This window comes from Lissotriton vulgaris, chromosome 3_2 (genome assembly GCF_964263255.1).
Source record: "Lissotriton vulgaris chromosome 3_2, aLisVul1.2, whole genome shotgun sequence".
NCBI classification, from domain to species: Eukaryota; Metazoa; Chordata; class Amphibia; order Caudata; family Salamandridae; genus Lissotriton; species Lissotriton vulgaris.
In genome coordinates, this window is record NC_141690.1 from 87454059 (window position 1) to 87472610 (window position 18552).

At 44.0% G+C, this 18552-nt stretch overlaps 1 protein-coding gene across 1 annotated transcript in view; it reads left to right on the forward strand.

Moving 5' to 3' along the window:
* ADGRA3 (adhesion G protein-coupled receptor A3) overlaps nucleotides 1-18552 on the forward strand; it is a 375408-nt gene that overhangs the window by 120447 nt on the left and 236409 nt on the right. Inside the window, exons 4-6 of the mRNA XM_086964033.1 lie at nucleotides 9958-10029; nucleotides 16548-16619; nucleotides 16758-16918. Coding sequence (XP_086820159.1) covers nucleotides 9958-10029; nucleotides 16548-16619; nucleotides 16758-16918 — 305 coding nt within the window. The remainder of the gene's footprint in view (nucleotides 1-9957; nucleotides 10030-16547; nucleotides 16620-16757; nucleotides 16919-18552) is intronic.

Genomic DNA, 18552 nt, shown 5'->3' on the forward strand with positions numbered 1-18552 from the left:
CAATTACCTATGGTGAGCAAAGCATTAAACTCATCAACCGTGCTGGTGATAACCACAATTGCCCCAAAAAACCTTAATTTTTTCCCGATTTTTTTTGCTCCAGTTGAGCCGTTTACAATTCCCTGTTTTTTGTTTGTCCCCATAAAAATAACAAAAAAAATATAAAATTGTTCATAAAAGCCAAAAAAAGTACTAAATGTTCCAAAAAACAATAAAAAAATATAAAACAAAAAGAATAAAAAAACAGTTCTTTTTAGAGCTACCTCCAATTTATAAAAAAAATGCTACATTTTAAAAAAAGTCTGTCCTTTTTTACCCATGGTACGCTCCCCAGTGCGCGTACCGGGGGCTCCCCCCGCGCAAATCGAAAAAAAAATTTTTTTTTTTGCCCCGCGGGGCCCTTTTATGGCCCCCACATCAAATCTAGGGGGTCAGGGGGGGTCTACCCTCTTTTGGTCATTTCCCCCTTTGTTGTTGCCACCTCTTGTGTCTCGATCCTACTGAGACACAAGATGGCGGCCACACCGGACTGTTTGGAATGTTGACAGACACCCGAGAGCCAATCCGCTTTCCGCGCACGAACTCGCGTAGCGTGCTGGAGCGCGTCCCGGTGCTCGTACCGGGGCGCGCTTATAGATATATATATTTTTTTAACCTAAATTACTCACCATCCACTGGAGCACATACCTTGAGACATAGCAAAGGCACATCGGGCTACCAGTCCCTACAATTTTGCCAAGTTTGGTGGAAATCCATTCAGCCGTTCGGGCTAAAAGTGAGTCCAACCGCCCTATGGAAATTAACATGGGGAAAACACGTTTTGGGACCCCCCTTTTTTCTCGGCCCGCGCTTGATGAATCCCCCCCCCCCCAAACATTCAGGGAAGCAGCGGAGCGCAGCGAGGCAAATTTGAGGAAAATTTCAGGCAGATTCCTCAACCGGCGCCAAAGTTATTCCCAATAGAATGTTGCGGATTCCCTATGGAAAACAATCCTAACTATAACTACCTACTGGCGACCGTCAGTAGGTGATATATATATATATATATATATATCTATATAGATCAACACACTCCTGGTAGTTTCGAGCTTATAAATCAGCAACACACCAGAGCCGGGGCCCAAATGTTCGTTCAAAGTGCTAAATATTTATTGGCACACGGACAAACCCTACGCGTTTCGAAGCTTGCGCTTCTTGCTCACGGGTAAAGTGTTTTGGTGGCCATTCTTTACTTAAAGTGATACAGACATGGTTCTCGTGCACGTGATCACGGATAAACATGAAAAAGTTACTTTGTTGCATACAAGGTTTTCAGTATCGTGTTACCGGGTTGCAAATAATAATACACACATTTCTTTTATGGAACTAAAGTGAAATAAATAGCTTTCACAATAAACAATAAAGCAATATCTGCCAAGCATGGTATTTCATGAAAGTAAAGCCCGCTTTTTAGTTGATTGGATTCGTGGCAAAGGCGCAAGAGGAGGCAAAGGAGCAAGAGGAGGATTAACAAATTCAATGCAATCAGCAAGCCCCGTGGGAGTTCAAACAAGGGGCAAGAAGGCGAAAAAATGAAGAGCCAAGACAACAAGACAGTGGTAAACCTTTCATCTCATGTTTTATCTTCTGAACAGTTGTATGTCTTGTCACGTGGATTGTCTTTTTGCCCGACAGCAAAATTTAACTTTACCGAAACACGCATTGACCTGTTTAAGTTCACTAGAAAGCTTAAGCTCAAAAAATGGTTTGCTTCCAGGCCACGTCTTAAACAGGACAGAAATGACAATGCGAGTACCCTTTGCATCAATGATTCAGAAACATTACAGGCTGTACAGGAATTGGCAGGCTGTGAGGATGTATTAGACAATCCAGTCCTTACTTTGCTGGACAGTGACATTGACATTGGGGCAAGCAGTGGAAGTAACTTTAACCCGAAATCCCTGTTTGTTCCACAAATAAATAGCAACTGTGTTGAATGTTTTGAAACAGGAATGATTAATGAGATGAGAAAAATTGACAAACAGGTCTCACATCTAAATTTCAACTCGAACAAAAAACAGTACTTGGCGTTAAAAGAGATGCAGGATTGGTCGGATGTGGTAATTAAAAACTCCGACAAAGGAGGCAATGTGGTCATCTGGCCTCTAGATATGTATTTGAAAGAGGGTCTCATGCAGTTAAATAATACTGAGAATTATAAAATATCTAACATACATGAGTACAACGCATCCAAAGAAATGTATTTCTGTAAACTTGGTGACTGGAGAGATAGAGGTGTCTTGGAGGAAGAAGAGTATAATTTTCTGATGTGTAAATATCCTCGCATTCCCGCACTCTATCTACTCCTGAAGTTACATAAAAACTTTGAAGTGCCCCCAGGAAGACCCATTGTTTCTTCCAATGGTAGCCTGCTGGAAAATACCTCCAGGTATATTGACTATTTCCTACAGCCACTTGTCCAGTCCCTTCCCTCTTTAGTCAGAGACACCTCTGACTTTTTGAAAGTCATTAGTGACCTGGTATGGCAAGAAGAATACTGGCTTATCAGCTTTGACGTCACAAGTTTATATACTTGTATACCCCATGACTTGGGGGTTGACGCTTGTAAACACTTTTTGGGAAAAAGATCTGTTTCCCATCTACTCCACACACACATGTTACTCGACATGATTGAGATTTGTTTAAAGAATAATTTTTTTATCTTTAACAAACAGATGTACCAGCAAACCCGGGGAACTTCGATGGACAGTTGCTTCGCCCCCAGTTTCGCAGGGTTGTACCTGGGCTGGTGGGAGGAGCAAGTGGTGAATAACATCTCCCACTTCACTGATCACGTAGTTCTCTGGGTACGCTACATCGATGATATTTTTTGTGTATGGAGGGGAACTTTGAATCAAGCTAATGATTTTGAGAACATCCTCAATGACAATTCATTTAATCTACAATTTACTAGCCACATGAGCACCAAAAAATTGGAATTTCTAGATGTGAGTCTAGAAATTATCAATGGGTCATTAATTAGCTCTCTTTTTCGTAAACCCACTGCTGGGAACAGTTTGCTCCATGCCAAGAGTTGCCACCCTCCATCATTAATACGGAGCATCCCATTGGGGGAACTTATCAGAGCTAAACGCAATTGTAGTGCTCAGGAAAATTTTGAGGCAGAGAAAATTACAATGTGTGACAGGTTCAAGGAAAGGGGGTACAGTAGCAAAGTTATCACACAGGCTGTTACCAAGGTTGATACCATGCAAAGGACCGAACTGTTAGTCCCAAAAAAACGAAAAGAGTCTGAACAGATCAGATTCATAACCAGCTTTGACAGCCAATCTTGGCAACTTAGGAGGAGTCTGGATAAACACTGGAGCATCCTCAAACTTGATCATGACCTTAATGAGGTACTCAGTGAGAATCCTTCACTTACTTTCAGGAAAGCAAAATCATTAAAGGATTCTCTCAGTAATGCCACACTACAGGAACCCGCTAAATCCTCCCAAGTGAGTGGATTTTTTCCATGCACCAAATGCAAAGCATGCAAAAACAGCCATAAATGTAAGAGCCTCAGAATTTGCAAGGATCAGGCTGAGCACAAAATCACCAAAATGCTAGGCTGCAACACTGAGTATGCAGTGTATGCACTTAAATGCCCGTGTGAAAAGTTCTATATTGGAATGACGACTAAGAAAGCAAAACTGCGGGCACTAGAACATCTTCGTGCCATTAAAAATGCAAATCCACAATATCCTGTGGCCAGGCATTTCGCAGTTGAGCATCAGCAAAACCCCAATCTCGTACAATTTTATGTGATTGATTGTGTAACTAGAAATGAGAGAGGTGGTAACAGGTTACTAGAGCTACGCAAACTAGAATCCAAATGCATCATCCGGTACAACACCACGCAGCCCGTTGGGCACAATATGGGGGAAGAACTATCAGTGCACTTACAATCATAATTGATATATTATGTCTGCTTTCCTATAATTTCCATTCTGTCTGTTTTTAATATGCACATTTTGTCACGTGACACGATATTTGGGTATAGCAAATCTCTGATACATTGTTTTTTAACTTTGAATTTCTAGGTATGCTGAACATACACACGATATTTGGAACTAACAAGCCCACTGGGGCATGACACCTACAAGTATGAGTTATGGACTATCTTTGTCAACAAAAAGAAGTTGAGAACTGTGTCCACTGTGCCCACTGGGGCGAGACGCTTTCATTGACTTAAATTCATGAACTTTGACAACCTTGTTCTTTTGGAAATTTTTCACGCTGGAATAGCACGAATCCAATCAACTAAAAAGCTGGCTTTACTCTCATGAAATACCATGCTTGGCAGATATTGCTTTATTGTTTATTGTGAAAGCTATTTATTTCACTTTAGTTCCATAAAAGAAATGTGTGTATTATTATTTGCAACCCGGTAACACGATACTGAAAACCTTGTATGCAACAAAGTAACTTTTTCATGTTTATCCGTGATCACGTGCACGAGAACCATGTCTGTATCATTTTAAGTAAAGAATGGCCACCAAAACACTTTACCCGTGAGCAAGAAGCGCAAGCTTCGAAACGCGTAGGGTTTGTCCGTGTGCCAATAAATATTTTGCACTTTGAACGAACATTTGGGCCCCGGCTCTGGTGTGTTGCTGATTTATAAGCTCGAAACTACCAGGAGTGTGTTGATAATTTGGGAGGTGGCGATCCCGCCGGGAAGCCCGCTGCGAAAAGAGGCTGGAGCAAAACGCTAAACGAGTGTTTGAAATATCTATATATGTATATATATATATATCTCTCCTGCTGTAAGGAAGCCCTTCTCAGGTAAGTAAAGTTCAAGCCATCTTTATTGGTAGGTGAAAAGCAATGTTCAGAAATTCACGAGGTGCTCCACAGAACATCAATGCCCAACGCGTTTCGTGATAACGATCACTTCCTCAGGGGCTGTGGGCCAACAGGCGAGCAATGCAGTACAGCAGTTTTGCAGCGTGAATCTTTCTGGATTCACTATGCTGGGCATATTCCGCAATCTGGTGGTTGGGTCCGGAATCGTAGTCTTTTTTTCTTTTTTTGTAGCCCAGGTGGGCGTCGACGTCCCACCTTCTGGTGTACCTTCGGTGACGTCGGCATGCTTCCGGCGGAAGCTACCACCCTTGGGCGCCATCTTCAGATTCTTTTTTTCGCCGTTGGGTCTGGATCGTCGCGTGAAGCTCCAGAAGTTTTGGAGGAAAAAAGGAGAAAATACAACTACTATTCGACGGGAAAGACCGGAAAAGATTGGGAGAAGAAGACCATCAGAGAGGAGACAACGAAGAAAGAGAAGAACATCGAGATCTTAGACGTCCTTGGAGGAATGCGCATACAGGGGGCCCTCCAGAGCGCAGGGATGTACAAGACTCCATTTAAATTCTGCAAAAACTGCCACCACAAGTTTGCGCAGAAGGACCAACACCCGGTCTGCAACCTCTGCCTGCCTATCAACCACGAGAGCAGAGACTGCAACGCCTGCTCCGTCTTCAAGCCGAAGACACTTCGAGTTCGAGAGAAGCAGAGGACAGCTCATCAACGATGCAGGACAAGGGCCAGGCCCCGATGCTTTACGAACTGGGCCTCTCCACCGACGACGAGGACAACATCGCCGAAGGTCAAGATGACTTCACGGTCGCAGAGACCGATAAGAAAACGCCTGACAAGGTAGGAGAGTCTACGACTCTGAAAACTCCCTCAGGGCCTCGAAAGCCAGAGGCGGACCCCCGAAAGGCAGAGTCCAAAGCCTCGAAAGGAGCACCGGCGCCAAAAGATTCGACGGCCGAAGCTGCATCCTCTGAAAAAGAGCCCAGCGGATCATTCGACAAGGACTCCCGGAGGCACAAGACCGGCGAAAAGCAAAGGTCGGCGAAGCAAGCCCCCGAAAAACGGCCTTCGACTTCGAAGGAAAATTGACTGAAGAAAGCTTCGCCGCCGCCGCCGCCGCCGAAGAGAGCGGCCGAAACGCTTGACGACGACCAGGCCGCGGATATGCTGAGACAGAAAAGAAGGGTCGAGGCAGAAATGGAGAACATCCTCCAGAGAAAAAAAGACTTCGACGAAAAAATGAGATTTTACAAGATTCCCTCGAGGCCGGCAACGTCCGTCGCTGAGGTGACAGAACAGGAGGAGTTTGACGTCGAAGAGCCGCCGAAAACTCCGGAGCACGAAGAGGAAGAGGACCTCTATTATAATGAAGGTGATTACGGGGACCAGCAGTCAAGCTACGGCTCGGGTTCGTCGACGGCCCAAGACCAGGAGTGGCAGGACATCGAGGCCGAAAACCCGGAGGAGGCGGTGGAGACATATCCGTCGAGGCCTTCGCCACCGGATGACATCGGGGCATACAACGAGGTTGTCAGGAAGGCAGCAGCAGCTTATGGGGTTAAGCTAGAGGAGGAAAAGCCAAAAGCAGATTTCCTGATAGAAACATTGCTCCCCACACAGACAAGAAGCCAATTCCTTCCCATGCTGAAAAGTATCACAGACCAGGGGAAGGATGTCTTCAAGGACCCGGCCACATGCAGATCAGTAACGCCGAGGACGGAAAAGAAATACAAATTCTCCTCACAGGACCTGGCTTATATCAAGGGGTCTGTCACAGCAGATTCTATTATCGCTGCGACGGCCAGAAGAAGGGCCAACGTCCCAACAACATCTGGGCCTCCACCTGACAAGGAAAGCAGGAGGATGGACCTAACGGAGGAAAATAGAGAGAAATGCCGCAACGCACTGGCGGATGGCAAACTCAAACGCCCTCCTAAACAGATATCAATACCAACACTGGGATGAGATGGGGCAATTGCTCAAGCACCTCCCGGAACAATACCGTGAGCTTGCATCACACCTTGTGGAAGAAGGGAAAAGCATTGCAAACTTGTGCCTGAAGACAGACTTGGATGGGGCTGAAACATCCAGCAGATTGATGGCTATAGGCATCACAGAGAGAAGGCAAGCCTGGCTCAGGATCTCCGGTTTCAAGGCGGAGGTGCAGAACAACATCCTGAACACTCCCTTCAATGGTGAAACACTGTTCGGAGCCCCAGTTGATGAGAAGCTCACACAACTGAAGGACAACGAGACAGCAAGGTCCATGGGGGCCCTGCAATTCAGGGGGATGAGAAGGGGCACCCCTACACGGAGGCCATACGGCAGAGGTGGAAACCAGCGAGGAGAATCACACCAGTCGTTCCACCAGGGACAACAGAGTGACAACCAAAGTCACCAGGGCCAGCAGAGGCAAAACTGGAACTACCAGAACAGGTGCCAGTCCTTTCGATCAAAAGGAAACAGACGAGGACAAAGAAGAAGAGGCGGTGAACAACCCCCCTCTAAGTGACTGCTCACGAGAAAAGGTGCTCACCCACCCGAACCCTCCGGGGGAAGAGCACGGAAAAACAAAGAGGAGAGGGATACACGGACAGGACACAAAAGATCATACAACTCCAGTAGGAGGCAGGCTAAGATTTTTTTTCTCCAGGAGTGGAGAAAAATCACCACAGACAAGTGGATACTGAACATCATGCAGTTCGGATACTGCATAGAGCTGCTAAAGAATCCACCAAACAGAAAGCCAAAGAGAAGAGAGCACTCAGGAACAGAGCTGCGACTACTCCAAAAGGAAGCCCAAGAGCTATTCCTCAAAGAGGCCATCGAAACAGTCCCATTCAAAGAACGGAACCGAGGAGTGTACTCAAACTACTTCCTGGTACCGAAAGTGGACGAAAGCCTAAGACCCATCCTGGACTTACGGTTCCTAAACAAATATGTAAAGACCCAAAAAGTCAAGATGACGTCCCTGCAAGAAGTCATCCCACAGATAAAGGCCGGGGACTTCTTGTCCACCATAGACCTCAAGGATGCGTACCTGCAAATCCCCATGAACAGGCAGCACAAGCACATGTTAAGGTTCACAATGAACAACGATCACTACCAGTTCACAACCCTGGCCTTCGGTGTAAAATCCGCACCAAGGGTGTTCACCAAATGCCTCGCAGCAGTGGCCGCGCATCTGCGAAGGGAGGGGATACACGTGTACCCCTACCTAGACGACTGGCTCGTAAAAGCAAGCTCGTACAGGACATGCAAAGATCACGCACAGCAAGTCACGTGAACGCTAACAGGCCTGGGTTTCTCCATACACTGGGGAAAATGCTCAATGGAACCGGAGCAGGTGAAGATCTTCTTGGGTGCTCAAATCGACACCGTCCAATGCAGGGTGTCACCCATCGAAAAGAGAACACTCAGCCTACTGAGGGAGAAACGTTACTACCAGAAGGGGCGAGCTCTGACAGTGAGGACAATGAGCAAGATCTTGGGGATGATGGCGTCGTGCATACACCTGGTCCCCAATGTACGCCTACAGATGAGACCGCTCCAAGAGTGGCTACAACAGCAATGGTCACAAGCTACAGGAAGTTGGGAGGATCTAGTGGTTGTAACACACAGGGTACAGGAAGAAATAAGGTGGTGGACCAAGGAAAGGATAACAGTAAGGAGACCTCTAACACCACCGGACCCAACAGTGACCATTACCACAGACGCATCCCAGAAGGGGTGGGGCGCACACATGAACAAGCTCAGAGTGAGGCGCCTGTGGAGCCCTACAGATGCGGTCAGACACATCAATTACCTGGAACTGAAAACAGTGTTGCTAGCACTCAAGGCCTTCCAGAAACACCTGTACAGCCAGAAGGTGCTGATACAAACAGACAACACCACACCAATGTTTTACATAAACAAACAAGGGGGAACTCAATCATTCCCCCTGTCAAGCTTGGCACAGGAAATCTGGAGATGGGCAATACCACTCAAAATAGACCTGCTAGCCCTACACCTGCCAGGGAAGGACAATGTAGAAGCGGATTGGCTCAGCAGGCAGACTTCAGCATCCCACGAGTGGGAACTCAATATACAGGAGACAGAGAAACTATTCAGGAGGCGGGGCAGTCCGACAATAGACCTATTTGCAACACGCCGGAATGCAAAATGCCAATACATGGCATCCAGGCAACCAGTAGCACTATCACAGGGGAATGCCCTATGGATAAGCTGGTCAAAGACATTTGCCTACGCTTTTCCCCCGATACCACGGATCCCCAGGGTTCTGAACAAATGCATTACAAGCAACATGACGCTGATCCTGGTGGCACCACAATGGGCCAGGCAGACCTGGTACTCTCAGATAATGGAGATGGCGCAGAGTAACGTGCTACTCGCCGAATTTGTCGTGATAAGCGCTATATAAATACACATACAATTCTACATTGAGTGGACCTGCCCAAATTATACAGAAAAGACTATAAATATTCAAGTGATATTGGACTGCATAAGCAGATTTAATATTGTGGCATCACCATCTATGGACAGGAAAGCCTTCCAGGAAGAAAATGAATGGGAATGAGTTGCTGCAGCACTAATGAGTACAATCATCAGTACAGCATAGGAACTGCAAAGAAAGCCCAGTCACAGCAGCATGACTACATCCAGGTAGAATACCAAAGGTTTTGTTTAGGGAGTGGTCCCTTTAACCAAACCATCTCATCTTGCTTCTGTGCGTTCTGACCTTAATGCATAGGCCCAGTAATTTTGCCTAGTGTGAAACCGGTCCGTTTTCTTAGACTTAAACGTGCCATATAATTGGTTTGGTTTTCATAAGCTGGCATCAGTTCCTGTCCCCACCAAGTACACTAATACTCATGTTCTGTCCATTGAACAGCAAATGTGGAACACATCATAGTAGCTGAATGAATCATACGATAACCTTTGAATAAACTGTGCAGACAAAGACTACAATAAAAACAAATATAGAAATTGCTTTGTATACATTGAGAAATGTTTTTGTTTGAAACAACAAATCGAATTAAAATAATAATCATGGAATGGATGTTTTGATTAAAGTATTCATTTAATTTCTTGTTTTTTCAGGGACCTGGGTAATAACAAAATCGGTTGCCTGAATGCAGACATTTTCAAAGGACTCTCAAATCTCGTAAGACTGTACGTATTTTATAATGGTTTGAAAGTTTTTTTTTTCAAAAATGTGTGATTTGAAAAACTTAGTAAAACATACCTTTTATTCAGTTCTATACATTATGTTGATAGGATTACAGGTCACATCAGCGACGTCTGTTTAAATGTGCATTTACGGACTATATATAATTTTTTTATGAATATTAAAATTTACAGTGTGTGCAATAATTTCTAAACCACACTTTCTTCCCTATGTACTTATTTGTGAATGCAGGAGTCTTTGTTATATATGCAAATTCACTCATGCATAACTATTATTGTGTGTTGTAAGTCATAGTAAGCTAATGTAAATACCTGATATGCAATCAAATGTGAATTCAGGAATGCAGTGATTGCTTTAGGAAGCAATACACTGTTAAATTTTTATATTTCATACCCATGAAGTTTAAATTAAGGATGAAACTTAAAATCACAATAGTATTGGTAAAAATCGTTATATAATCTCTCTTCAGCAGCCATTTGACTGCACGTGCCATGTACAAAAAAAACTCAAAATGAATTAAATCACACCTGGAACTGGAAAAATCAGTGGCAAAGTCAATAGGTCTTGCCTGTGGGAACTACTGGCCTTGCAAATGAGTTTTAGTGTGCTGTCCTACAGCCGTGTTGCTGTGCAGCATAGCTAAAGGGGAATAAAAATAAGCTTTAACAAAGCTGGTAGGTCTTGCCTATGCAAGAGCTATTGGCTTTGTCAATGTCTTTTAGCCATGTGGCATAGCATGGCTGAAAGTTTTAAAGGAAAAGCACTGTAACATAGCCAGTACTGGCTGCGCCTTAGCCATTTTTTTAGGTCTGGGTTTAGCCAAGACCTTTTGATTTCAATTACATTATGTGTGTAATTTTCTTACATAATTTGGCCTTTAGCCATCTCTTTTCATCAATTGGTCTGTTTTTGAGCCATCCATGTTTTTCTTCCGCCCACTACAGCATAAAGCCTGAGGCAGTTTGTCAATTTCAGCCAATGGATAATTTCACTTTGAGTGACTGAATTTCGCAATTTCACAAGGAGCAGATTCACACATAGGGTAGTTCTTTCAGTGCCAGTGTTTTTATTTTTACTTAATGGTTGCCTTTGTTTGTAGAGCCTGATATGATAGCAGGGCACTGTCGACCAGATGAGAACACAGGGCATATTCCAGCTTTATAATTTCCTGCCAATGTTGTTGTAATTTCCCTTTGAAGTGGCCTTCGTTTAACCGACTCCTGTTTTTTTTACATGTTACCCACAGACCATTGCATGATTCTAGAAGAAGGGATGGGGATGTAAGCGGAGAAGCAGACTTAGTGTTTTCGATTTGCTGTCAGATTTTCAGTAATTTGTTTGCTAAAGATGTGATTGATGACATTGCACTTGTCTGTGGAGCGTGGATTGGGAGAGAGAGGCAGAGGGGGTTGATTCAGTGCTTAATTGTCTATCTTGAAAAGTGTTCTTCAGTTGATGGCTTCATTGATGAATTTGGCATAATTGGTTGATATGATGAGCTGTCTGTATATGCACTAGTTTTTCCCAGCTTACCTGCAACCTGGGATAGCTCTGATAATCCAATCAATGCTCACTCAAATGTGTGCAATTCGTCCAAAAATGTGCAAAGCCATGATCACTGAGAATACGAAACACTACAAACTACTGTTGACCTGCTTCACTGTTGCATTGACTTTATCTAATTGAGACCACTTCAAGAGCTCCATCACTCGCTCACTTAATTGATGGTTTTCTGTTTCCACCTTGTGGGTCCTCAGCACAATTTTTGCTCTCTGACTCCGATTTGCCTCCTACAACTTCTCTAAACTTCTTAACATTGCCACTACACCTTTTACACTCCTTTCTACCCCAACCCCTTTTTAGGTCTCGTCTATTATATTCCGAAAGGAATAAATAGACGAGAGTATTGGGGGCAAACCAAGGTCTAAACCATCGCGGATTTCGTCGAGTGCATGTGCTCATGCGCGCGCTTGGCATTTGCTCCCTCCTGCCTCCGAGAGCTTCACTTCAAAGGGATCCACTCCCCGCCCCCTGCCACTCACTTTTCACGGCCGCCAGGCCGTGTCTCGCATTTCTTCTCCCCCACTCCCCACAGCAATGCCAAGAGCTTGTTTGTTGTTTGAGGAGAGCGATCTTTAATCAAAGGTTCAGAAAATCGCTGATGGCTGACATTTGCCAGGTGGTGCATCACAACTTTAAAGTTCGACTTCTGCATCTATATTGTGTGTTTGGAGTCTGTTTTAAAACTAGATTACAAGAAACAGAATAATTAATCTGTGGAGAGTAGCATATTTATGTTGTGGCCAAGCAGTACAGTTTTTAAGAGTTTTTTCATTCCACATTTCATTCATCATTTGTGGCATGTGAAAAATCCAAAATGTTTCTGTAGGTAAACCGTTTCTAGTTCTTTGTCAGAAGTGGGACTAGAACACCTTCCAGGAAGTTTACTAGGTCAAAGCTATTACGTTTGTGAATGGCAATAATATACTCTGTTTCTGAAGTTAGAAGGAAGGACGTCAGTGGCTTCCCCAGCTTGCGCTCGGCCTCAGGCTTTCAAGCATGAAGCTTTCACAGCGCGCGCTGGGCCTCACTTCTCCTCACACCGAGCTGGCTGTTACTTCTTTGTGATTACAAATAAATAAATAATTTGTTGAGTCCCTTCATGCTTCTGTGCGCTTTGGGCGATCTTCCTGTTGTGCACGGTTTGATCACTCGACGCTTTGTATCATAACTAAACGTTAAATGCAAACGCAGATTGGTGCACAGATGAAGCCAACGAAAAATTTGTCTGAACAGACTCTGAAGTTATTTCATTCCCAAGTACTGACGGTTCTGTAGAATTGAGCAGTCTGTGCCTTCTTCGAGTTTCATTTTTTTTTGTTAAAATAGCTTGTTTTCATTATCATTACCTGTCCCCAACGCCCAGCCGGATTTCATATTTCCCCATCTACCCCTATTCCGCAGTCAATAGAGAGACTCCACAACAAACCTATAGACATTTCTTTTGTGGGTACAATAAATATTCCCTCCTTTAACTATCCCCTTGCAAGTCTTTTACTGGAGTTTCTTTTAGGAGTTCCAGTTGGTTGTCAAATTTACAAAGCGAGTGGCCTCAACCCCTGGCGATATCACCCCCCTACATTGGCAGTATTCCTGTTCCCTTTGTTCCCACCCCCCTCCTGCTTTCTCACAGCTTGTGGCAGTCATGGAGGCTCGCGCTTGCTTTCTTTACTGGCACAAAGACGTGCTTTGCTTACAATCAGCAGGCACTGCCCTCTTCCACTTTCGAAGTGCAGGCGGGACAATGGCGGCCGTTTGTACGAGTGGTCAGTAAGCGCCTTCAACATTCGCTCCAAAACCTGAAGCAAGCAAGTCTTAACGATCATGCTAAGAAAGCCTTTGCATTTATTTTGTGGACGATTGCAGCCAGTTGTACAGCACAACTGATACACTCTCTCTCTCTCTCTCTCTCTCTCTCTCTTCATGAGAGATGACGGGCCCTGGCTTCCTCTTATTTGACAAGTGTGTTTTGGTTTGGACTTGTTACGCAGTTAGCGGGCTTCACCTACTCGTTTTGTGGCAGGATAGTAGGAACACCAGAAGTGCGAGCTTCCTTTATTACAACCAAAAGCTGTCAATTGTATCGAATGGTCCAGCAATTAATGTAAGGCAGCATGTTTTCCTAAAAGCTGTGTTATGTCACCCGCATTGTTTGCTGCAGTGTAAATATATATGAATTAAAAGCACGCTATTCCCCCACTGAGTTCTAATTACTATATTTCCAAGCGAGAAAGGATGTGGTGTGATGAGTTGAAACTTGGCAAGCTAAGTTCTAGTCTCGGCGTCTGCTTCACATCATATGATTCTCCTCGTACCCCAAAAAATTATTTGACTTAGTGTAATGTAACTGCTACTCATGTAAAAAAAAAAAAATACCATCAGGTCGAGTTCACTCTAAAAAACTGTGGTGTTTATTATTTTTAATCGGATCAATGATAAAAAAAAGTATAATATTACATGCTTTTTGCAGACAAACAGATCAGGCACTATTCAATGCAGTGTCACTTTCAGCCCCACACACTTCCTGCAGCAGCTGAGCCAAAAAGTGAGGGGATGCAGAGCCTCGCAGCATCCCTCCCTGCTCCAGACACCAGGGCCTCCTCCTGGAAATGGAGCCTCCCATAAACTCTGCTGCGTCAGCCCCCAGGGACGCTAAACTCCCATTGCTACACCCCCCACATCCCTACTCCTTTTTTCACCTCTGCTGACATTTCATACAGGGGTTATTACTCTCGCTATAGGCTCCTGCTATTGCTTTGCCCACAAGTATGTATTTACTCTACCCCTCCACTGTGAAGTCATGACTCTTGCCCCTTCCATTGCAAAATGCTGATTTTAGCCCCAAATACAATTTGTCCCATATGCCTTCCTTTAAACTACTGTATTTCCAGATTGTGCTCCTACATTTAACTACACTTAACCGCACAACAGTTCATGTAACTGTAATATTTTTATAACTTTACCAACTTGTTTTAGAGTGACAACGCACTGGAAATGTCAAATGTCAACCTTGCGCTTGTCTTTCTTTTTTGCGATCTCCCACCATTTCAACCGTCCATCCATGCAGTCTTCCACACTTTCTTCCACCCATCATTCATCCATCCATCCACCCACTCTCCATTCATCCACCCTTTCATCCATCCATTCACATACTCACCATTGTACCCGTCCATCTATTCAGCCTTCCACACTTTCATCCACCCATTCTTCATCCAGCCACCCATTCTTCATTCATCCACCCTTTCATTCATCCACCCTTTCATCCATCTATTCACCCACTCACCGTTTCACCCACCCATCAATTCAGCCTTCCACCCTTTCGAATATAAACGTTTGAGTTACATCGCACTCAAATGTAACATCGCACTCAAATGTAACATCGCACTCAAATGTAACAGCGGGCTTGTTCATTTTGATAGAACCCTTTGAGTGACATCGCACTGAAAATGTCCAATGTCAACCTTGCGCTTGTCTTTCTTTTTTTGAGTGACATCGCACTGCAAATGTCCAATGCCAACCTGGCGCTTGTCTTTCTTTTTTGCGATGTCACTCAAAGTTCATGTTAAGATAGAAAAGTTTGTGACATTGCACTGAAAATGTGTAATTTCATCTGACATCGCACTGTAAATGTCAAATTTCAGCCTTGAGCTTGTTGAGAAAGCACTTTTCAAAAGTCAGTCATTCGCTTCCTTCCACTTTCATTCACCCATCATTCATCAATCCATCCACCCACTCTCCCTACATCCGCACTTTCATCCATCCATTCATCCATCATTTCAACCGTCCATCAAGACAGCCTTCCACACTTTCATCCACCCATCATTCATCCATCCATCCACCCACTCTCTATCCACCCTTTCATCCATCCATCCATTCACCCACTCTCCATTTCAACCGTCCACCCTCCGACTCCACCCTCCGACTCCACCCTCCGACTCCACACTGTGTGTTGGTTTGAATACTGTGTACTGTGCATACTATAAATATTTGTCGGTCGGTCCATATGCCTCGAAGGTACAGGGAAAAAAAGAGCAGAACTGTTGTCATCACGCTGACGAGTCTCAATTGTGGCTCCAGTGACGTCAGCGGAGCCGCGAGCGGAGCCATGCTATTGTGATGATGGCGTGGAGAGCTACGAAAAATTTCCGAATGCTGCTGGCGCAGGGGATATTCACAAGGTGAGTAATCCACAGGCAGATACTGTATCCACCAGAAAAAGCGTTACCGAAGGTAAGTAACTTGTTCTACGGGCACATGAATGAGCACCCATATTGTCATGGGTTATTGTAACAAAAACCATTCCAAGATGGCCACCAATGAGTGCGGATGTATGTGCACACACTTGTCATTTTTAAATGGTTTTCATGTCATTTTAAATGCTTTTTCTTCCTAACTAAGGAAATAGATATGCTCAAGATGACACACACATACAGGCACTCAAGCAGCCTGGTAGCAGTGCCCAGAGAGCTGCCCAGGGCCCTTCCTGAACAAATAAAATTGCTGTATACTGTCTCCTTTGGTGGGTATAAGCAAAGTGTGAATGACAATATAATAGGCCAATGGATGATGGCTGGCTGGAAGCTTCTTTATGTATTTTCTATATGTATGCATTTTTGATGATTTATGGGGAAAACCAAAAAAAAAATACTGGCTAGGCCAAAATCTCAAAATGCTTGTCAATCAATGTATGGGCACTTATTTCCTCATTCTTGCTAGATTTTTAGTTCCCTAATCAACATTGTTGTTTTTTCAACTATTTTGGCTTCAATACCATTCTGTAATTGTTTCCAGATTAGCCTTTTTATTTTGAGAAATATCACATCTTCTGTCAGACTGTTTTAAAGTTGTAGGGTTATTATGACCTGCATATTAACCTTTACCACTAATACATCACATTGTACTAATCCAGACTAGCTAGTTAACACCGCATCTGTTTTTTCAGGAATCTTTCGGGAAATCTTTTTTCGTCTCTAGCACCTGGAACATTTGATCATCTGGAATCATTGAAGTCATTGTGAGTAATGTGTGTTTGTAGTCTTCATATTTGAGATGTTCCTTGTATGCTGTTAGCGTCGTTTGGCATTTTTATTTGTGCTGTGTTATCTGATTATTCCCATGTGTAGTAGCGTGACATCTGATTATGTGATTATAGGGAATTCCAAACAGACTTTATTCTGTGTGACTGCAACGCAGTGTGGATATCCAGATGGGTGAAAGATCGCAATATAACTGTGCGAGAAACCAAGTGCGCCTTCCCAAAGTCATTGCTGGGGCAGCCTGTGACAGCAGTGAAGCCAGAACTCCTAACATGTGGTAAGGAGCAAAAATGAACTGTGTGTGTCCACACACTAATAAATGTTTCTTTGAGACCACTACATCTTTGCTAGAAGTTTAAATTTGCTAGTAGTTTTGGGCGAACTGTCTAATAATGGTGGTCGTTTTGTCTTTGCATAAAGGGAAGCTCTGTGGTATCTTTGTATTCATTGTTGTAATAGTGAAATATCTGTGCGTCATTAGATTCTAGAACACATTTTTTGTCTTGGATCTCTTGGCTAATGGCTCCGGAGTCGGTTGGTGGCTTAAAGACACTACTCCTGTGGGTGGCGAAAATAACTTGAGAAATGGGCAAGCGATGAAGTGGACGTGTTAGAGAGGCTAGGTGGGGTATTTGCTCACTGCAAATGGCGCTGGCATGAGAAACCTAAGTGGACTCCCTGAGGGACCCAGATCTAGATACACGTGACCCCACTCCAGTGGGTTCACCAACTCTGACTCCCCCTCTGCCTTGAACACCCTGCTTGTCGCCAGCAAGAAGGGGATTCCCGTTAAGAGTGTGTCCCTCTTTGACTACGAGAGGGACGCTGAGAGGAACTGGAGTGAATTACCAGATGAATATACCAGCCCTGAGCACAATATCATGCCAAAAAAAATTTGACTTGAGGGGGGATTAAGTTTAAAACAGCTGTTTTGATGCGTATTGCATTGTGGGATTCTGGTATTGTAACAAGACCTATGCGACAGCATTGACTTTAATGGCCTAATGCGTAATTGTTGACTTAACCTGCAATAAAATCTGTTTAAAAAAAATACTGCCCCTGTCAACCAGTGATTTATGTAATCTTTTCAATAAGTATGTCATTAATTCAAGTGGAATATTCGTTCTCCAGTATGGAATCTTTCATAGATTCACATGCCTGTATCTTCCCCATCGTCATGGTGGGAGTCTCCCGGTAAAAAGAATAACCATAGCAGTAGAAGAAAAAACTGCCTGGAAACCATAGAGGAACATAACATCAGGCAACCTCTTCTCCTCATTATGTGGTCCAAACCACAGCCAAACAGCTGCCAGCCCCAAGATACACCATCCCCAGCAGAACCACCATACCTCAGATTTCCAACCGCCTTCGTTTGAGGAGTCTCCCGGAGCTGAGCTCAGTTGATCTTTGCTGAACTTTTGACCTTCTACAGTTGGAAGTGAGGTACTGATTTTCCCTCTTATTTCTTTAAAAATGTCTGAAGGCTCTAAAAAGAGACTGTTCAGAACTTGCAGATCTTGTGGAAAAGCCAGATTGTTTTCTGAAGACCCACATAAGGAATGCTTGTACTTCTTGTATCCCAAGCATGTTCCTAAGGACTGCAAACATTGTCGTACCTTCTCTGCTAAAACACTTAAGGACAGAGAAGCACGCCTATTGCTTTGGCTTCAGAAGAAGAAAGCAACAGACTCTGAGTTTGATGGAGATGCTAAATGAAATTCCTCTAGAAAACACAAGAGCGAGTCCTTTGAGGAGAAAGAAGTTCAAAAGAGACAAAAATCAGGAAAAATCAAAGAAGGGGACTCTTCTTTTCCTCAAACTCCTCACAAGGTTACCTTAGAAAAGAAGACTCGGTTGTCATTGCCGCCATTGAAAACGAAAGAAATTCTTGTCAGATCGCCGATGAAAGCG